The 22,818-nt window shown below is 40.6% G+C and overlaps 2 protein-coding genes across 4 annotated transcripts in view; one reads left to right on the forward strand and one right to left on the reverse strand.

Moving 5' to 3' along the window:
- The first annotated feature begins 2,655 nt into the window (after positions 1 to 2,655).
- The window catches only part of LOC139101507 (phosphatase and actin regulator 2), a 173,078-nt gene continuing 152,915 nt past the window's right edge, over positions 2,656 to 22,818 (forward strand). Inside the window, exons 1-2 of one of the 3 annotated variants that reach the window (XM_070654700.1) lie at positions 2,656 to 2,901; positions 5,425 to 5,502. In XM_070654700.1, the coding sequence (XP_070510801.1) occupies positions 2,775 to 2,901; positions 5,425 to 5,502 (205 nt within the window). In that variant the 5' untranslated portion in view covers positions 2,656 to 2,774. The other 2 variants (XM_070654702.1, XM_070654703.1) reach the window with 2 other exon arrangements.
- LOC139101529 (uncharacterized) lies at positions 15,703 to 18,873 on the reverse strand. The gene is made up of 4 exons (XM_070654742.1): positions 17,699 to 18,873; positions 17,449 to 17,611; positions 16,395 to 17,080; positions 15,703 to 16,154 (listed from the first exon to the last, which is right to left on the reverse strand). Exons 3-4 carry the CDS (start codon positions 16,480 to 16,482, stop codon positions 15,760 to 15,762), a joined length of 483 nt encoding a protein of 160 aa, XP_070510843.1. The 5' UTR covers positions 16,483 to 17,080; positions 17,449 to 17,611; positions 17,699 to 18,873; the 3' UTR covers positions 15,703 to 15,759.

Raw genomic sequence — 22,818 nt, forward strand, 5'->3', positions numbered from 1 at the left:
TTTTCTTTGTAATAACTTGCAGTTTCCGAATTATTATTGCCAATAAATAATTTATGTGAACATTTAAGAAATTAATGCAAAGTATTCTGTCATATGTATTGACGTAATTAATTCACGCGATGTATTTAATTAATATTTTTTATTTGAGTGTTGAATGAGGTAAAGTTGCTAACGTATACCGGACTATACGGAGTTTATTCACGCGAGGGAACGCGGTTACCGCGAGGAAGTCATGGCACTGCCATCTGTAGTGGCCGGCACATTTTTCGTCGATAATGCAAATAGGATTTACCGTTCGCGGCGACGACCCTGCTTGGATGCCCGAGGATCCGATCGATGACGTTGCAAGGGTTTATATCCATCACTTGTCTTTTCGGCGAACTCCAAGGGAAAGCTCCGTCCAAGTATCCACGATATTTGGCACCACACGACAAATGCACTGATCACTACACTATATATTTTATTTCACATCACATTTATGAATTTTTACAGCATATTTTATGCCGTATGATTCACTTCGATATGGTACCGATGACCAACACTCGCGTAAAAGATTCGTTCTCGCTGAAACGACGCAAAGCGAGTCGAACCCTCGAATCAGCCCCACGATCGTCCGATCCGAAGTATCGCTATTACGACGAAACGAGATATTCAACCCCACCGATTCGATTGATACACTCCCGGAGGTTCGGAGGGCCGAAGGATCGGGACGCCTGCTCGGGCGCGCAAAATCTGGCGACGGTTTGAAAAGCGCCACTGGCAGCGAAGTGGTCGAAACGGATACCTGCTCGATCGCGATTCCAAGAAATGCTATTGAAGAAGCAATGATGGCTGAAACGATGATCCTTTTTTGACGACGATTCCATACATGGCGAGGTGGCGAGTCGGCGAGTTAACGAACGTCTCGTATATCGATGATTAGCTTACGAATGTCGTTCTCGATGTTCTGGAAGCGCGAGACAAGGCGAATTTCCTTCCGGCCCATCCCCGAACCTTAGATTCGCGTAACCAAGTCGCGGCGTACCCCCTTGCTCCTCACCGAATTGCTCCGGCAACGGTCGCCCGGTGGAGTTTCGCGACACGATGCTCTCGAAGGCTTCCTCGAGCTTGTGAACACGCGACACTGTTTCTGATACTGACGACGACAATCCACTGGCGAAATTCGCTGTCGAAGCGCCGAAAATCTTCGAAAGTTCCCGGACGAAATCCGCGGCCGAACTGTTGCACCGCGACGCGTACCGTTGACTGAATTTGAAATGTCGGCGCACTTACCAATCAAATTGCAAGCTTGCAACCGAGGTAATGTCATCGAATATGTACATATCTATGTAACGAACTCATAGAAAAATCAAGTGCAAGTAGAGCAACATGGCTCACAGTCGATATTATTTTGACGAATAGAAAAAGAAAATTAGCACTAAGAGATAGTCGACGATAAAGTTGATCGTAGTGTTCAGATTTTTATGCCAAAGGAAAATTTGTAAGAAAATCATACATTTCAGGGGTATTTTTGTAACTCTCAGTCAGTTTAATGTACAATAAAAATTTTTCTATTTGATTTGTAGTCGAGTATGATAATCAATTTTATTCCTTAATTATTAATTATTTTCACAATCAACGTGTCAGAAGAATCGTTAACGTATCTTATGATTCGTATGCCGAATAATATAGAGCTAATTGCAATTAACTGTGCATTTGTAAGCGTCGTGTTGCAATGTATGTACATGATATGATATGAAAATTAAAAAGAGTAAAAGCCAAAAAAGCAACGATGGAAGCCGAGAGAAACGACAATAAAAGCTGACAAAAGTAACAACAAAAAGTAAAAGAAGCAACGACCAAAAGCTAACAAAAAGAGAAGAAACGATGGAAACTATACGACGTGGAATTTGACTATTGTAATAACTCTTAAATAATGTTATTTTAATTATTGCATTTATTTTTTAAATTGTTAATTAAATTAATTGTTAATTAAATTGTTAAATTTTTTTAATTAAATTATAATCCGCTTAAAAAGTGCTGACATTTTTTTAAATCGTGCGGTTGGAGCAATGCAAATCATTAGCTCGTGCTAACTTCATAGTGAACGCGGCGGAAAGTCGGCGCGGACGTGTCTCGCGGTCGCTCTGTATTCGACGGATTTTTTTGTCGGTCAAAGCTCGTTTTGCACGCAACTAAACGTCGGTAGAGTTAAACTGAGCGGCGAGGATCGTTTTGATCTATAAATCGGCTCGCGGAAGTTTGATACGGCGTACCTATCCGCGTTGAAAAATCTCGTCGCGCGGGAACGGCAACGGTTCGGGAATATGGCGGACCGTGTCCCGTCTCGTAATTTCAACGCGGCGTCTCAGAAAATCGACCGTCTACATTGCGCGGCCCGTGCTGGCGTGATTTTGCGTCCGATCAAGCCGGCGATCGCGCGGTACGCCGGCACGCAACCGCGCCGAGTCGTAATCGTACAAAAATTCGTCGTCACGAATTCGTTCGATTCAGCCGGGTCGACGCAACCGCGAAAGAGACGCCGATCGTCGTTCGTGCGAGCCCACCCGCGAGATGGCGACGGACGGCGCGGCCGGACGATGCCGCCGCCTGGTGCGACGTCGGTGCAACGTTAGTGTCGCGGGACTTGGCGTGCGTGGAAGTTTCGAAAAAGGTGCCCGGGCTCGAATGTACGGCGAATTGGCGAGGAGGTAAGTGGCCGTCGGCGTCGCGCCTCGCCGTGCCGTGTGCCGTGTGGACTTGACGACGCGTGTGCCGGGAGTTAACCTGAAAAAATGGCCGAGACGAGCGACTCGGCGACGACGGTGTCGGACGACACGGAGACCGGTGCCGTGCCTGGACAACAACCGACCCCCCCGGAATCGGAGGCCCCGAGGTACGAGGACCCGTCCGACCGCACAGGTACGTGAAACTCATCTCGAAACGGTGTACCGCGCGGCGCTCCAGTTTTCGCGAGCCGTTTTATTTAAATTGTGAGTGCGTCAAGCGTGGCCGTGCAACAAGTGGCACGGAGCAGCGTTCTTGCATGCTGGACAGGTGTGTAGCGAGACGCCGCGACTCCCTCACGTATCGGTTTCGGTCGGATAATAAACGCCTGGCGAACTTTCTCGGACTCGGTACGTTACTTGGACGATCGCACGTGATGTTTCTTACGCGTTGTTGTCAGTGGCTACGAGCATCTCGCTCGGCGAAATGTCACTTATGCGAATAGTTACGCAAAGAGATGGTCGTTACGTAAATAAAAAGTGACCAATATTTATTCCCGATATGCTAAAATTTCATATTTTATAATGGAAATAGGTTTAATTTATTTTTACCCACCCAGAAAAATTAATTTTTGTTCAGTCTTTTTATTCTTGTAAAAGTAACTTCTTGAATAACGCGATTGTTGGTACTGAGCCTCTTAAATGCGAATGAATGGTGCGTTTAGAAGGCATAAACAACTTTCAACTGAACTTTCGACTTGCTATCTTTTTATTCGGTTTCTGCTTAACTTGTAACTAACTAACTAAGGGAGATATCGTTGATAATTACTAAAATACTTGCATGAAACGGGAGCATTATCTATTTAATAAATATAACGTTGATAAATAAATAAATAGATTAAAAATCATTAATCTGAATCAGCCTAGGAGATGATCAGTGCACGCGATGACTAATCGTAATGGATAAGCTACTTCAAATTTATCTCAAAAGATAAGAATTTACTTTTTCTTAGAAAATTTGTGTCTTGCATAATCGACTTACATTTTTATTTATATCAATTTTTATTGCTCGGTCTCGATTAACGTTTAATATTTTTTATGGTTCTATTTGAAATGATATGGAATATTTATACTTAAATTAATATTTCGCACTTTATTCGAAAGAAATATTGAATTTTGTTATTTCTCTCTTCTCATCAAAAAGTTTCTTACGTAGCTCACGAAATATTCTAAGCATTCTGACCTGTCGCAAGCGGACCAGATAACGAAAAGGAAGAAAAAAACATATATATGTTGTAAAAAGTAAAATGCAACGAGTTTCTCTCGGAATTTTATTGCACTGTTCGTCGTCACTTTCTTTTATTTTCGGCAACGATATTTAACGCGAACTTCCAAATATTGCAACCTACGCTTTACACGCGAACGCATGTCCTTATTGTATATTTCGATAGTATATTTTATAAGTCTATTGCAAATTAAATTTTCAGCAACTAAAAAATAATTTAGTTTTCAAACATGAATTTCGAGCGCAAGTTAGACATAAATTAAAAATATTTCTTTTGCATATTTTAACTTGACATACGCTATATTTAATAAAATTTTAATTATTACTCCGTGAAATGTACATTTGTACACTGAAAGGCAGATATGACGTTTGCTTCGGCGACGGCGGCTAGCGTACGTGATCGTACGTAATGTGCGTCGAGTCACACACGAAGCGCGCGCGTAGATGTTCCGCAGAGTATGCTGGTCATCGAGGACTGAGGGGGAACGCATTCACTGCTAACCCCCTCGTCCGCGGCGGCCGAAGAAGGGTATCGAGAGGGGGGAAGTCACGTATTCCAGCTGGAGTAAACGCGATATCTGTCTTTCAACGTACACCGAAAGACAGATATGGCGTTTTCTGCGGTGATAGCGGCTAGCGTACGTAATCCTAGGCGGCAGAGACAAGGGATGAGATAACGGTGAGAAATCAGTCATCGGCAATCCGGCCGGCGCGGTATATACATGCGGTACATGTGAAACTCGACGAACAACGCTAAAGTCACGTTCGCTATCTGCCGTCGTCATATCTGCTTTTCAGCGTACATACATATATGATAAAAACGTGTGCATGTAACGGTTGGTATTATCGCGATTGCAGTTGCCTGCTGATACGATGGTAATACACGTTGAATTAAATATTTTACGAAATAATCCTGTTTTTAAATCTAAACTATATTTGAAAACGAGAGAATTGCAAACATAAATAATTAAAAATTGATACCTTATTTTTAAAGTTACTGATAATCTTTTGCGATTGTGATACATACCGCTCTTCACAGAGGACTCTATATTTAAGTTAATTCTCCAGAGAAACTGCACTTATTAGGACCAGTCTATACATTTGAATGAACCTGCATAATTTTTGCATTACATTTGAAAGATATTTCGTGAATATTTATGCGTTGTAGCGAAAGTTGCAAGCAAACATTTACATTTAAATTTTACACTTGACAACTATATTTATTTAAATACCGAGCCACTTAAAAATGTCAAAGATGTTAAGTACTTTTTATTGTAAAAATATACAAAACGCTTACGCTTATTTTCAATTATTTAATATAGTATATTTTTATGCCAATAAAATCGGTCAAGAAATTACGATTCTTGCCGTCTTAAAATTTTTTTAATACTAATAAGGACAATCAATTAATGTAAAAACCGTATATATTTTTAGCGGAGAAAAATACAAGGACTATTGTGAGTGAGGCTGTGGATAAGGAGCAAACCATGACGCAGGTTAACGGTGATATCGGTGAGCGACAATTTTCCATTAATAACATTGTCATTTCCTTTTTTAATAATGCATGAAAGTATTTTCGATTCAACTGTAATACCACGTCTTTTATCGTGCTTAAATTACTCAACACCCAGACAGCCCGCGATAATATTAATACCAAAATAAAAATTTATTCATAAAATCGTCGTCGGTAATATTCTTAATTAAATCGTTAGTTTCGTGCTGAAAACTTCGGAATTCGGAACCGAAACGCTCGTTAATTATAAAAATATCTCCCAATTAATTACTAAATATTATTTTTTGAATTTTTTTATCACGACGGAACAACGTTTCTCGGAGGAATATTCAGAAAATTTAATTTTCGTCACGTTGTACAAAAACCAAGGAAAAGTCCTACGAAAAAATGCATTACTATTCGCGCGCGCTATGCTCATTCACATTCGTCATTATTATTCTGATGGAATCCAGCTGTCGCTGACTTCCTTTCTTGCTCTCGTTCGTATTCGCATATCCTATCATAAATTCAAGATGCTTCCGCGTTTCCCGTCTCGCGCGCTCCCAGGCGAATGAGCGATACGATTCTGATTTTAGTAACTTCGGGGGGGCTACGGTAGTCGATAAGTAATGTCGAGGGTGAGATGCGGGGGCGACGAAACGGTCGTAAATTATATTGCCGCCCACCGATTACTCTTCCGTACTGAAAGGACGGCCTTGACCCTGATCCATCTCTTGCAGGCATCCGAAAAGCACCGCGCGTGGCGTAGCGTGTGAGAGACGGCTCGTTTTGGCCGAGCTCCGTAATCGACGCATCGCGGTAGAGTAAATTCGCGTGTTGCACGCGATCTTGCACGAGCGAGCAGGAAGTATCGAGTTCGTACGCGACGCCGATGAGAGGATCGCGCGATATTCGGGATGCGAGAGATATTCGCTATTGCGGCAGAGACGAATCTGCATAGCCGATTCCATCCCCTGACATTCAAAGTCTCGGTCGCGCGGCGAATGCAATATAAATGTCTTAATCATAGAGTGCTTCGTGCTAGTCTGCCTATATCTTCCGTTTGCAATATTCGACTGTAAACTAAATAAATAATTAACACCGAGATCAAGACGGAACTTTGTATGTATAACGTGGATTTAAAAGAGACGATTAAAATAGAAAGGAAAAAAAAAAGTAAAAAGTAAAAACGAAGACGATTGAAAGTTGAGTCTTAAGAGCGTCCTCTTATTTTCAATAGCGCGATTTCTTTAGTCGCCTCATCCTTTTATCGAGAGCTCTTGTTAGACACAATTAAGCCGGAATATCGAAGATTCAAGTTCAGCTAGTATCGATGCACCAGGCGCATGATTTTCGAGCACGACTACGCGATATACATGCCGATAGTACGGATTTTTGTTCTCAATAGGAGGAGCTTTAATACGCTATTTAGGGTGGGCTTGCGATTAACAGTTAACGGTTACGTTACATAGCGTGTACGAGCGGGTGAGCGGGTACCCGATATGCGTATTTCGAAGCCCGGTAGCGGAGCTTAAGCTTGCGCCGTTTGCCCGCCCTCGCTCTCCTTTTCTCCACTTGGTGGGTCGATGAGCTATCTCACTCCGACTTTCTCTCTCGCTCTCGCCCAACGTCGAAGCCTTCCTCTCTCTTCCGCCGGGTTGCTCCAGGTTCTCTCTCATCCCCAGTGCGCGCATCGAACCCGTCCTGGACGAAAGTCCTTCCCGCTCCGTCGCATGTAGAACGCACGTTTCCTCATCCCGACGGTTGACGTTCCCGACGTTTCGTCCCGTGCATCGGATTCGCGATCGTTCTCGCGATCGGCCGTCGCGTTTCCGGTTCCTAGTGAGCGTCGCGTAATAGAACGTCGGTCACGATCGCACGAGCGATCGCTCAGCGCGGGTGGATTTAGAGAGATTAGTTTGGTGCATATTTAATGGTGGTGCTCTCACGAAAGAGGGAAAACGTTCGTGATCGATAAGGTCGATTAAAGGAAACCGAGGAACAGGCGGTTTCTCGCGGTTGCTGCGACGGAGATGCGCGATGGTAACGATTACAGATCGGAGATAATCGCGCTCGGCCACTATCTAAGGATTATGGAAGTGGTTGGTAAATATGCTGTCGCATCTTATCCAAATTACCAGAAATGTGTAACCGATATGTAGGGTTGCGAGCGCCGGATATTGAAGCGTTGATAATATTCACGATAAATGAGATTATAAAATTTATGTCGCCACGCGCGATAAGATCGATCGTTATGAATTTCAATAAACAAAGTATCTGGAGCAGACTTTGCGTTTCTACGCTATTAATGAACTTTAAAACGAGTAGATTAATTATAACCGAGTTTAATCCTATCGCGGATGTAAAAGGTTCGTATCGAGAGCGATCGCGTTCTCGATATGTGCTTATTAAGATGTTATTGGAAATATTCTATAAATTTATTCTATTCACACTTGGTGCTACAGTACTACGGTAGATAAAGAATTTTCTGATAAACTCGTCTTGTTTTCCCGCTTGCTAATCAATTTATCTACAAGTTTTCTTCAAAATTTAACAATTAAAATCAACGACCAGGGAATAAAATTCAGTGCGCCGTAACTGCAAACTTTCTTTAGTACATACAAGAAAAATAGAGGCCCACCGGTATTGCCGATAAATTGGAACAGTCAATGTTATCGCGAAACGACAGAACGAAACCTCCAATTGAAATTAAACGCAGGGAACAATTGGAGATCGCTATTAGCATCGGATTTTCGATTTGTCTGAAGGAGACTGGTCTTTCTCTCCGCCAACAAAGGCGCGGTTCAATTTCTCGTTGGACCCTTCCAGTTCGCGAACTATCGATCAACCTGGCGGGCTTTGACGTATAAATAGCGCCGTGTTAATTTTACACATACCAGAAACGTTCGACCGTCGACCGCGTTGTGTAGACAGAGTTGGTTTTTATTTGATGAATCAGAATAACGAACGCGATATTTTGACGGCGGCGCATCTTCCCTGTTCAGCCTCAGCCGCGGCTTGGACCATTCGCATCGATTTTTTAAAAAAAAGTTTTGTCGCTATACGAGAAGCATTCTGACGAAAAATTAAAAACTTTCAAAGATAATTTAATACCGATACTATTATATTTAACGGAGTAATTCTTAATAAATAATGACGAATGGCAATAAATATTGTGTAAAGAAAAAATTAATGTACTTAACTTATTTTAATTTAAACAGAGTTAATCGGTATTTTTTTTTTTTTACACGAATCTACAAAAGAAATTTTAGCAATGTCCGAATAAAGTAATATTAATTTTTGCGTAGATATTCTTTTTGTTTTAAGTAATGTCATTTGCATGGACAAATTTTAAAGCTGTTTATTTTATGAATGTTTATCGATAATATTATTTCAGAATAATAATAATTTGAAATCTAAATTGTGCATTAATTATATGCATTCGGATTGATTTGGTACCTAGCAATAACAGCTAATGACAGCCATCAAAGCCATCGTGCTTTCAGTCGCTATATAATATGTACCGTTCGGTTAGATAATTGTATCGAGGTTGAACATCGTTATATCAAGTACTGCTTGTTACGGGAATTATATTGCTACATTTTTCAGAGATAGGATATTCAGTTTGCGCAATTTTTCAACCAAATATTTCAACGTATGGAGAAAAATAAAAGAGACACATGTTTCATATAGAAGCTCGAAAAAAATCCGAATAGTTATCGATTTTATTGAAGCAAATAATAGTCTGAATTCTGTGCGCGAAAGAGAAACTTATTGACGCTTCGATTCCGGCGATATCTATTTCTTTTCCATTTCTTCAAGGTGCTACCGATCCGTCGTCGTACAATCGCTATTGTCGGCCGTTTCACGGTGAAACGACGACACTGAAAAGAACGGTACTCGCGTCGGAGTCCAGTGTCACTGTAACCTGATCAATCGAGACTCGGACAATGAAAGAATCGTGTGAGAAGTATACTGACGATTTTGACGTTTGAGGAGGCCGAAAGGACGAGAGTGTCGTTGCGGGCCGGCAAGTTTGTTAGTGTCGTTTAAAGATCCTCTATCAGACTGCGAAATTAAATAAGCTTTTGTCTTCCTATTGTTCGTGAGTGGCACGCGAGCCTGTGAGTACCGTGCGCCACGTCTGTTAACAGTGGAGTGGAAAGCCGATAAGCGTGGCGCGGCCGCCTACGCTTTAAATCGTTTTCTACTTTCGCGTGTGCCTCACTTCGGTGAGCGAGTCGCTCCAATCTGTCGCTCTCGGAAGTGGTGAGTTTGTTGGGCCTCGCCGACGACGACGAGGTCCTAGCGGGCACGTCAGAGGAGAATAGGAAACGCGCATTGTGGCAGTTTTACTCGACGGGTATGCTCACCCACAGCCACAGCGACGGAGAGTTCCCGATTTATTCGCAAGGTGGGTGCCTGAGATAAGTGGACATGACACGCGAAGACGAAACAAGATACGCGCATATGCAACGGGCGGGTATGTCTGTCCGGTGGAAGGGAATAGGTCGATAGGTATTTCCTGCAAGCGGTTTACGGTTACGGTAAACTTTACCCGATTATAAAAAAAATGAGACGGTCTTTTAATACGAGGTGTTGGACGGATATTTGTATAAATAGTCCTCGAATCGATAGCTATAATTGTCGTGCGATCGTTGCGCTTCGCCAACTCGCTGCGTCAACGAGCGAAAATGCATGTCGTCTAAAAAACTATTCGCTTGCGCAGGTAAATCATATGTACGTCATACCTGGATTTATAAAGCCTGTGTATTTTTATGCGTAGCGGGTGTATAACAAACGCAGGCATCGTATGTGCCCCTACTGTATTTCTATGGCGATATAATGAGGAAATCGATCCGTGTTCGCGCAGATACACTATCCACGCTTTTCGTCGGTCGCGAAAATTTCTGTCGTCGTTTGTTTATCAGGAATTTTATCAGGAATGATACTAACTTTGACTACGTGGCGTATAATAGTTTAATTTAATATTAAAGTTATGAATTAATGAGGCAACCATTTATAATTTAAAATACTAGAAGAAACCACAAGCGGGCGTAACGCGCACTATTTTTTAAAAGACCCTAATTACGTACTACTACGAAAAAAAAAACTGTGACTTACCAATCTGCATGAGCTTCAGCGGAGTTGTAAAATTCGGCCGGTGACTGTAACATAAAATAAAACATTAATGTAGACATGTTAGTATTTAATAGTTAGTATTTAAATTAATGTAAAGATAAAGTCCTTTTTTTTATTTTCTAAAAAAGAAAAAATTTATATTTACCTATAAGTTGCTCCGCCGATGCAGGATGCCCCCCGGGCCTGCTCCTCCTCTCAGATGGGACGTGACGAGCCATCCTTCCGCGCACTGGAAACTCGCGAACGCGACCGGGTGAAGTTACAATCGCGATTATGACTTAACACTGTCGCACGTTATTTTTCGACACTCCCGCAAAAAAAAGAATCGTAAAAAAGCGCCCGGTAACTATCGGCACTTCCGAAACGACCGACGAACCGGCTGCGGTTCGTATAATTTAATATCGGCGTGCGGCACTATTTATCACTGAACGATGCGACGCAGCGGAGTTTCTCTTGATCTGTAACAGAAAAAGGAAAAAATTATTTTGTAGATATTTTATCTAATTAAATAAAGTCATAAAAAAATTTTATCAAAAATCTAAAGCATTTTATACCGAAGAAAAATTGATACTTACCCCGGGGTTGCTCCGCTGGGGCAGGATACCCTTCCTGGGCCTCCTCCTCCTCTCAGGATGTCTACGGGATGTCGGGGTGGTTCTTCAATGACAGAGTATTATCTGAAACAGAAAAATTACAGTTAATATTCTGTTCTGTTCAATGGATTGTTCAGCGCGTATTGTTTTTATCGTACCGCGCGCGTGTTTGGTTGCGGGTGACCGGACGCACACATTCCTGCGCTAGCACGCTAGCGCTTACCGTCCCCCTTACTTCCCGCGGCCCGCGCTTCCCGCGCCTACACCCGTGGAGTTCCGAACCTACACAATACGTACGAAAATGAGCCGGTTTGACTGCCGCTAGCGAGCACTCATCACCTTTCCCCGTGCTCCTTGAGGTTGCTCTACCGCGCGCGTGACCGGCCGACCTCTACTCGCGATCACTGCGCAGCCATAGAAATACGCTAACGATAAGATTTTTCCGGCCACGCATTCCTACACTGCGAATTAATATCTCCCGACTCTATCGCGAACTCGTCGATCGAATCTCTCTTCCCTCGAGCCCGACTGTACTCGTCGACACTTAGATTACGGCAAAGAGACACGATTTTTATGTACACGTACACGTGGTTTTAACTTACTTGATATCGAAAAGATGTAGTCGCCGGTACGCACAGTTAATGCGACAAGGTAGTTCACGCCAAATTAGGTGCTCCTGGCCCGTCGATTGTGCGTAAAACTTTTAATACGTACAGAGCACGTGCTGCGTACGTACGTTCCGTTCGACTGCTTGAGAAGGACAGAGCGAGAGTGGGAGTAGTGGGGGAACGTAGCTCGCGAACGGCATGTAGGCTCGCGCTCGCTCTTACCCCATCCCCTTTCCCCCCGGCTACTTATTCTCTCGTTTGATTTAATTGTAATATTTCGAATCGATCGAAGAATTAAAAAGACCTCGCTTTATATTATAGATGAGATAACGGTGTTTGTGAATAATAATAAATCGGAGGTATTATAATTGTACGGATAAAATTATAAATATTCATAATTATGCTATTTTAAAAATAAGATGTTCAAATTTAATTGTTGCTTTTCCCTTTTTCGCGGCGGAATACCAAAATCAGTATCAATGAATGATATAAAATTGATTAAAAGCAGAAAAGTTTAAAAAAGATTTTTGGAAAGCTTTATAAAGTGTATTGAGTTTCTTAGCAACTTCTTTATACGGGGTTCCATATCAGTCTTAAATCGTCAGTCAACCCACCGGCAAGACAAATTTCTCAAAAGACGACAACGTATCGCTGTGTCGTTCGCGATGCGCGAAAAGTATGTATGAGAAAAGTTGCAGATGCCATCGTGAAACGTAGTAACATACGGAATCTTCGATAAATCGTGCGCTACACTGCACACCCGGTCAAATCGAAAAGAAAAGCAATTTGCATTTCGTTTTCCGTGTCATTTCACCAGCTTGGAGACGCGAGTCTTGACAGCTACAGGGAATAAGATCGCGTTCTACTGTTCCCGACGGAATGTCAATTTTCGTAAAAAAATTTCATAAACGAATTTCCATTTTGTCGAGTTTTTTTTTTTTTTTTTGAGAGAGCGAGAGAGAGAGAGAGAATACTTGACGGAATAAGAAATCACAACCGCGTTTAAAGTATTATCGCCAGATATCATTATTACACTTCACCGTATTCTCACCGACGAAGTTCAGTTGACAAATCACGGTGTTCTGATAAAGAGGCTACTTTGGCTCTTTGGCTGAGCTGACTGTTCCGATTCATCAGCCACAGAACCGCACGAAGGTTGAGAGATTTGTAGACATTCATAACGAGCGCGAGGAAGAGTGTAGAGACGCAAGAAGTCGTACAAATGGACTACGATACTTTCTTTTTCCTTTTTCTTTTTTTTTTTTTTTTTACTATAAATCTTTCTCTATTCTACTGGCGACCGTACTACGGAACTATCTGACCGTGAGGGATCGAAGGGTGACAGGAGCACGCGTTTGTCATGTCCACGTATTGTAGGCGATTTTTTTTTTGCTCTGCGGAAAAACGAGAGTCATTTCGTTTAAGAACGCGATCGCGGAAACAAGCTTGCTAATAAAACAACGAGGGTACTGTAATGAGGAGTCTCACGCCGTGTAAACGCCGTGATTTAATTCTTACAACGTCTCTGTTTCTATTTCTCACGTGTAAATTGTGTGCATTAACCCTTTTAAGACGGTTTCTTCATTATTTAAAATTGATTATATTTTAATATTGTAAAAATTGTATACACTTAAAATATAGGTAGAAATTTAGCCAAAGCACGTAAAAATAATTTATGATGTACGATTTTTTATTTTTAAGAAGCATTTTTAATGCGTAACTTTAACACAGCTTTTAAAGGTGATATATCTGAAATTTATTTAATTCTTTTTTTTTTTTTTTGCTTTTGATTCGTTTTTTGATTTATGTCGGATTTGTAAAATTTTAATCGTGAACAGCAGTCAACCTTGACGAACGTTTTTACGCAATAATAATTGTGCGCCGTTTTCAAAGGATCCGAGGATAATTCATCGTTCGCGTTGACTTAATTGAAATCCATCTCGCCGCGCGTTTTCGCTCGCGTGGCGTAAACGTATCAGCGAGCATTACGGACTTGCTAGCGTCGAGGAATGGCATTAAATCTCACGGTAGGAATTAAATTTCGCGCAGTCTCTTGGTGGACGTTCGTGGAGAGATGGCGGCCGAAATTCGTCTTTGTTATTTCCGCGTCGACGGGAAATTAAGTCAGAACTGTCGGCCTGAGGAATGCGAGATGTCACATTAACAAGCAGAATAAAACGTGTTTGCTCTAGGCACGCGGGTTAAAGAGACAATTGAGAGTGGCACTAAATATATTTTGAGTATTTTGATATTCGCGTGGTCACTCGGTTTAATGTGCGATATTTCGCTTGAATATGAGGCTTGTTTTTTTCGCTAAAATCACTAGCCTACAAAGTAAGTGAGTTTTATTGCAGCACGCGAAGCGAAAGTTTATTCGTTCTTTTAATTGACAGCCCGAGCGTCGAAAAATCAAATTTAATCTTTCGCTAATTTTTATTCTGAGACTATTTAGAAACGAGACACGAAACTTTAATAAAATTTATCTACATTCTCCTCGTGCTTTCGGCAATTAACGGTGAATAAATAAAACGAGAAAACGATGAAGACGTTACTTCGCTCGCAGTAAAGTTAATGGCGGTAATCTCATGAATCTCGGCGGGAGGAATCGTGCTTAAACGTATGGAGGCACTCAAGCCCGCGCCCAAATTAGCGAATACTCCGTGAACCATCTGGTCAGCCGCAAAAGAAATTAATTTAATTTGCATTTAATCAACGCAGTGTTTTATATGAATATTCAAAGTATTTTCTTCTGCTGCAACGTTTCACCCGATTTCCCGAGAACAAATCGTAAAATTCGCACTAGTACTATCGGCATGTATTTTGCATCCTCGCTTTCTTTGTCGTTCATTCTCTTTCATTCGTTCACCCTTCGACTCTGATATTTTATTCGTGCGATCGTAGCTGCGAGGCACACTAAAAATTCGTATTGCATGGAAAGCTGCAATTTAGGCCTAGTCAAAGGTACGTGATTGCGCGTTATTTTTGCATGGAATTCTTCTTTTATCGCCGACGCACGGTGGAATTTTATGCAGTCTTTGTGCGAGCCAACAAAGTTATTGTTACCGCTCGGCACGTTATGTAACGGTTTAAACAGCTAAATAATAAATGCATACATTATAATAAAATGTCAAACAAAATATAAATGTTTCGGTTGAATTTTTTAAAATTAATTATAATACTAATTACCGACATTATTTCGCGTAATGCGGGAAAAATATTTGTCAATCTTCGCGAGCGTAATAAGCGGCAACGATAAACGCTAGTAGATAAAAGGCGGTATGGACCACAATTATTCTCACTTTGATCGGTCGCACGGAAAAAAAAAAAAAAAAAAGCGGGATCGCTCCTACTTTGCAGTCGACTACAACTTGCTTTGCGAAGTAGATACCGAGGATAAAAGAAGACGAGCAACTTCGTCATTCGCTTCTCTACCGGCTGACTGAGCCTTCGGGAAAGTTCATCCTCTTAGTGGTACGTTAAATATTCACGAGAATCTCTGTTTAAGCGTTGCATTACCGAAAGTCCCGTAAAGATCCCCAGCGAACTGGTGCCCTTTCCGACTTTATCTGGCAGCGTCGTTGTCCCCGGAGAAACGTGCCGTCACCATTCGCCTACACAGCGAATTTAAAGACAAAGGACTCGTTAAGATTGTCACGTTCAAAATCAGTACGCCCCGGGTAAAAGAGCTCTCGAGTTTCATTAATCCACCGCCATGACTCAGATTTATGGTTACTCTGAGAAAGACGATGTTTATATCTCTTCGATAATTGCTTTCTGAAATATGAAAGCGCCAAGTCTCACAGTGTTTTTGGAGCGTATCTTAAGTTTCATAAATTTTTAGATAAAATTATGTTCTAATTATGTTGACGGGATTAGTTGTTAGTTTACAATGTTTATTTATTTATTAATTTTTTTTTAAAACAATTTTTGGTTATCATGTCGAAATTGGAGTTGCAAAGTCGTTGAATTCTTTTATATCTTTATCGGTTTTATAAGAAGCAATATCCTTCCAATACTGTTCTTGGAAACTGTCGCTACTTCGGTCGATCCAATCAGTAGGACGAACTCCATTGCGGAAATCAGCAAGGCCCACAGAGCTGAGTAGCTTCCTTAGTTCCGACAGGCCATCGTAAGTTGAGGGCAGCGCGTCAATATATCCGTTAGCTATCGACACGTCGTCGTACAGCAGCTCCGGTGAATTAGGCCGGAACTGTTCGAGGTGAACACCATAATCGTTGTAATCGATATAGTCCCCATTTCGTTTTACCGAGATATCCCACGGTCCGTAGAAACTGTGTCTTCCGACATTTTGCCAGATAGATTTTCGCCCTACATTAGCATTATCAAATATTCTCGTTAGTTGAAAGATGAAATAATTATTTTCTTCCGCCTTTTAATTTTTTATTTGAACAAGTATCTGTTGAATATTGTAGTTATTAAAAATCTTTAATTAAAAAAGAAAAAAATTTTAACGATAATTTAAACAAATCTCTGACTTTTTTCCGACAAGTTATAGAACTTTGAAGTCTTTAAAATATTATTTCAGACAACTAATTTGAAGGTATTTACCCAATTCGAAATCGCTCGTAGGTGCTGACGTGACCTCGATCGTCGCTATTGCAATGAGAACGAAATGAAAGTGACTGCGGTGCTCCATTGATAATTGTCGCTCTGTTACTTCTCAGTTTACAGCTGATACTGGCCTTAACTATTTTGCACAATCGCTTATATACACTGCCGCAGTATAGGCAAATGTTTGACCGTATGTTTAGCAGGCGATGAAGTCCTTGCGGTAGTTGTAGCCTTCCGCGGGAACTAATTTAACTAATTGTTGTTTATTCACTTATTAAGATAATCACCTTAAATCAACTCAGATGACGGAAATTTTCAAGATCACGGTAGTGTTTTCGATATTCGTGGAATATACCACCGGAGGTATCAAACGTAATTACTTTTTTTTTTTTTTTGGTCACATTTATTTAATAATAAAATTTACTTCTAACAATAAGAGATACAGTGTAGCTACGTATATTTTATGTGACTCGTGTTAATGAAAATTGTTTAAAATAAGAAACTCGTAGAAAAAAATAATACATTATATGTCCTTAAATAACACCTACGATATAAAGCTATATAAAAGTTATACGCAATTTGTTCTTAGACGCAATTTGAGTTAGTGAAGTTTTCTGGACATTCACGCTTGGATGTTCCACCCGTTTCTCCTCAACAATCTCTTTTAACGACCCCAGCCGGCACTATTAAAAGAAATAATTTTTCTTTACATTAGTCGCTTCATTATAGTTGCGTTTAATTTAAATGTTAACTTTTCGTGTCTCTGTTCCTCCAAGTTTATTAGTTTTATTTAACATTTTTTTAATTAAATGTTTTATATGCTTCTCTTATAATAGTTATAACGAGAATTAAAAATAATCGTAGAAGGATATGAGTTTCATGAAAATAAAAATATTTTACTTCACGTTTAATGTAGCTCTTAAGTTTTTACAAAGACACGCGTTTAAAGCACTAATAAAATATATCTTTTTTTTTATTAATAGTAAATTTTGCGATAAAAGAAAATTTTTTTTTTAAGTAAAGACTGGTTGCGCTTTTAATTGGTTCTTACCCGACATTAACGTAAGACACGGTTGATGATCTACGCTTTCCATCTAAAACTTGTCCTCCGTTAACAATTTCATCGTCATTGTCGTCATTAATAGGTCTTCTGTACCAAAACCATGGAAAACCATAGTATGCCGTGTCTCTAGCAGCTAATCCTTCTTGACCACCTGTCAGATCAAGATTACAATATTAATTGTTAGGTGTATTGTATTATTCAGGTACCTGATAACTGGGCAAAGTTGAAGCTAACTCACCATCATCGAATTGAGGAAACGGTAGGGCGTTAATGAAGTTAAGCACCGCGAAAACAATTGCGAGGTACGTCACGAATCTCATTGCGCTTCGTCGGACATAAATCGTACTTAATAGGCGCTGAAGTTCGGTCTGAATTACTGCGCGACATTTTACCTTCTTATATATATACACTCATCTTTCGTTCCGCCTTGGGTTTTTTTATCGAATAATAAGCGAGACGTTAATTTGAAGACGTGACTCGAATGACTGATCTCGCTAACGAAGTCGGCAAACGGTAGCATTCTATGGTCGGCGAATTCGCTGTTTGTTACGACTGAATACTCCGAAAAGAATTTCACACGTTCTTGTTGACAAACGGTAGTGCTTTGTCGATTTTTTCAAATTTTATTTTTTTTCCTCGTATATTTTTCTGTCTTTAAATAAATCACAAAACAAAATAGAGAACTAAAACGGCAATTTTCTATCGTGACTTTTATTTATTCACCATATGGGATTTAGGGGATGTTTGAAAGTGATACCCCTTTCGATGGTTGGTAGCTGAAATGCGCAATTGGGACTTGTGTAAATTATGAATGCTTTTTTTATCGATGCTTACATAATTTCCCAGGAGAGCCGACGCTGCACGAGTCGCGGAAACGGAACGCCTGCCTGCATGTGCTGGCATTTCTGTATTTGCGCTATCCGAAACTCTCTATCGATCGTCTCGCCTTTTTGAAACAGCATCGTAGTTTAACGTGCCCCATAGCGAGAAATCCTGGAACTCTCGAATGACAATCGATTCGATCGGATTTATCAGGCTTATCGAGTGCTATCCGCGGCGAAATAAGCGTTTTGTCAAGTTTCTGCCTACAGTCTATATGTTTCTTTGCGTATTTAATTACACGACACTTTATTAGTTATATGTACACTTGATTATATACATATATTAGTTGAGAAACGAATTATTACGAGCATATTTAATTTCCATTTTTTACCAAGTCAAAAGATTACGTTTCCGTTTATTTCTAAAATCTGACCGTTTATTCCTTACATACCGAAAAGGATTGATGCCCAATCTCAGTGATTTTTTGAAAGTTTCCAAGAAGACGATTACAGGTAATTTGTCACTCTGTTGAAAAATGAAAAGTATCGTTAGGCGTCTCTTAATTAATTTTCTTTCTTTGAGCGATATATTTTAACTTATGCCTTCCACATATCTGCACAGTTTCTAAGATCGCCGATCTATTTTAGCGATGGATTGAAAATTCTTTCAAGGCCATTTTCTTCGCCACTGAACTTGGAGAATGACGCTTGGCATCTCCATAGTACTTCGAAAATCTTTTCCAGCTCATGGGTACAAAAAGAGAGATCTCCTTCCTCAATGTCTGTAGAAAAAAAAAAAAAAAAAAAAAATACTCGCGTCATGAGATTCTCGATGGCGACCAAGGCGCTTCGTCGATCGATTATCGTTATTAGGTTACCGCTAACTAGCGCTTTGAAGTAAACGACTTAGTCATGCGTCTTTCTCATAAAGAATATCGAGAAATACCTCTATGAGATTTTTCTCTTTTTTTTTTATTTTTTAATCATTGTTTCGCAAACAACATACGACGCGATATCGAGAGCTTCGCTGCATTGATAAGCATTTGTCAAGTAAAAAGAGTGTGGGGTAATACGTCGTCACGTAGCGTGAATGAACAAACGTTCATTGAATAGTTAAGATCTTGTGACGCATTTCCGGTTGCGGAATACGCCGCTTTTCGCGCGATGTTAGCTTGCTTTCTTGTTTTATCGAGCTACAGTGGTTACTCGGTTCTTTTCCGACTCGAACATTTCAAATGTTTAACAGGATATTTTTACTGCAAATTTAAAATTTCTAGCGTCGTGTCGATAAGACTGCACTTGTTTTGTGAATGTAAGCAATATATTTACATATTTTATTTTTAACGTGTCGCAATGTTAGCTCTTAATTTTATAGACAGATATTTAAGATATAAATCGTTTAAAATAAAAAAAAAAAAACGCGAATAGAGAGCTTTTTATTGCTGCAGATGTAATTCAGTCAATGATAAGTTCTATTATAGAAAATCACGGATTATTGATCCCGCAGAGACGGTAACCCTTTATACTTCGCGGATACTCCAACGGGCCGTCTCTGTTATCCGATAATTCTTTTGTCGGCGAGTAAGAATCACACTTTCTCTTTTAATCTTCCGCTTCTCGTAAGATTCAAGACCTTTCGTTTTCGAGATTTGACGTAGTCCGATCACGTAGCGCGTTTCCCGGGTTCTCGTCTGCCGGAGGAGCAATTCGGAGATTCGCTCGAGGTCTCGGGTGGTTTAACTGGTAATACTCTATACCGTGACGCTTTCGTGCTGATGAAGGCGTTTTACCAACGTGGTGGCATACACATCTTTAATAAAAAAACAGCGAATTGTTAATAGAATAAACGCTCGTGCCGCGGGAACGTGAAAACATTAACGTCAGATTCGGTACAACTAAAAGAATTAAAATCTAAAATTAATAATCGATATCGAACGAAAATATGAATTATCAATCTACCCTTTGACTTCGCTGACCCTCGGGTTTAATCAATTAATCGAAAGACCGTGCTTCAGTAAGTGTTCCTTGGCATCGATCTTGGGGGTAAATATATTTTACCTCTATCCAAGGATGACCATCGACCAGATATCCCATGACCTTCTTCCTTGGCTTCGCTTTAATGGTGGATGCCACCACGCGGACCGCGCTATTTGCGTCATGTAATGTGGCCGTAGACGACGATCGCTAACTATTCTTAGGATCGATCGCGATGATCGGACGGCGCTCGTCCGGGAAGCATCGAGGCACGACGCGCTGGCCGTCGGCGTGCAATCCGATCATACGCTGGTTGGTTGATCACAGAAAGAGAGAGAGAGAGAGAGATAGCTTTCCCTCTCTCGTGAAGGGAATAGTTCACCGCGTTTAGCCGCCGATAAGCGAGCGTCGGTGTTGGTGTGCTACCTGAAACGACGGAAGCCTAGCAAGGTGTGGTGCCGTCAGCACGTTTCAGTCCGGTGTAAACACGAAGCCCAGGTCGGGCTCCAGTGCACCCAACACCGTCGACGGGAACAGCCACGCGCGATTTTTAGAGTGACCCTTTCGTCATGCGACACGGTTCGCCGCGCTCGTCGAGCGTTAATGATTCGCGCGAAAGGATCCGCGGTCGAAATTTAATTCGCTAAATCGTTATTCGGACTGTCGCGCAAATTTCGGACGATCGGCCGCCGACGAGTTTACTTTCTTGCCAGCGTTTGCATTCCGGTGTAGTGATGAGATTTTAGAATTCGATGACGCTGTAAACTTTTTAAGTGGACTTGCGATTGACGATGTACAATTCTATTTTAATGTGATTATTCCAATTTAATATTGTTTTCCCAATTGGCGTTTAAATGAACTTGATATAAATAAAACTTCGCTTTAAATGCACATTGAACCTATTCAAGCGAATTGTTTGTCAACGTGAGTGTGCCACATGAATTGATTAGATAAGATTATCAGATATCTGGAAGATATATAAGTTGTCGAAATGGCAAATATTAGGACCGGAAAAACGATCAATGAGTTATCGATACGTTAGCTTTTGGCACGAGAACTGCACTATTAATGTATCCGTGACCATGTTAAAATATTCGATTGTGATAAGATAAACCGTTTCACGTATTGATATTTAACAAACAGTTCGATGGCGTAGTGCAAAAGAACTTAAATAACCGAAATCATCGAGCTAATGATTAATTTTCACTGATTTACGCGAACTTTTTAACAACTATTTAACCTGGGAGCCTGTGTCAATAGAAAATGCAATTTATCTCTGACGAGACTTGCGAGTGCGGGATAATTGTGGTGGTTTTGTTTCATTTTATCTGTACCTAACGTTGGTGAGGATATTATCAAAATTTACAGTGACTACGTACGCATAAATCCATCAAATCACTAAAACATAAAATTTCATTACACCGATACGTAATTTCGAAGGGAACGGACTTTATACAGATTGATAAAACGCGGGGCCGCGAGCGTAATTAAAGAAACATCCTGACGAGTTGCTCGTGTAAATACCCCTGCGGTCGCGCCCAGTCTGTTCGGTCTGCAGAGGGTGTGTCTTTCATGTGCAGGCTAGTCATTAACCACGACTGAGGGGACACATTCCGCGCTGTCCTAGAGGGATAAAGTTAACTCCGTATTTTGCTAGCAAAGTAATGGCAGCTGGGCACGATACATACGAACGCGCTTGCCTTGTCTTCGGATGATAAAACCATTTCAAGGGTTTTTTCTGTCCCTGAAAAACTATTTACGTGAACAAGGGTATTTGAAATATAAATAACTCGATATAATTAATTAATTTAAAACTAATTAAATTAATAAACGGAGAAGATTTTTTTTTCTTTTTTTTAATTTATTTCGCAGAATCGCGACGATATAGTTATTTGATATAAAATATATATATTTTACGTATTATTAATACCATAGCGATGGTAATAATACGAGACTCGTCAGGAATTTTTTGCTCAATTTTTTAAATAATTCAAAAAGATTTTCCCTCTCGGGCGGAATATCAAAGGGGTTTCTCATATCACATGCATAGATGCGATCGAAAACAAGCGCACGGAAGTAGATTGAACAAAGTCGAAGCAGTAACCTTTGTGCTTGGAAATGCAAATCGCCTTCTTGACGTTGGAGTAACGTAGAAGAAACTTTATACGGAAGAGCTTTTAAATTTGCTATTGAATACGTCGCGAATCGATTACGCGGAAAGGTTGATAATTTTATCGCAAAAATCTTAGTGATATACCGGAGGTTTACGAGTGTTGCGTGTTTGTGGAATTCTCTGCAAGATGAAGTAAAGGTGCATATTGCGTGATCTAATACTCGACTGGTTGCTGCTGCGTGTCCCGTTTTTCCACACATTGCGCAATGAGCTTGTGGCGGTTTGGACCTTTTAAAGATGGTACGTTTATTCTGTATGTGTACGTCACACACTCATGTATCGCGTAAGAACCAATTAATTACTGGATTGAAATAATCGAAGTGAATTTATAAACCGAAAGTGGCAAGACTTCTACTTATCATTTCAAATTGATGCTCTTTTCACTCCATT

The sequence above is a fragment of the Cardiocondyla obscurior genome, linkage group LG04 (genome assembly GCF_019399895.1).
Source record: "Cardiocondyla obscurior isolate alpha-2009 linkage group LG04, Cobs3.1, whole genome shotgun sequence".
NCBI lineage: Eukaryota > Metazoa > Arthropoda > Insecta > Hymenoptera > Formicidae > Cardiocondyla > Cardiocondyla obscurior.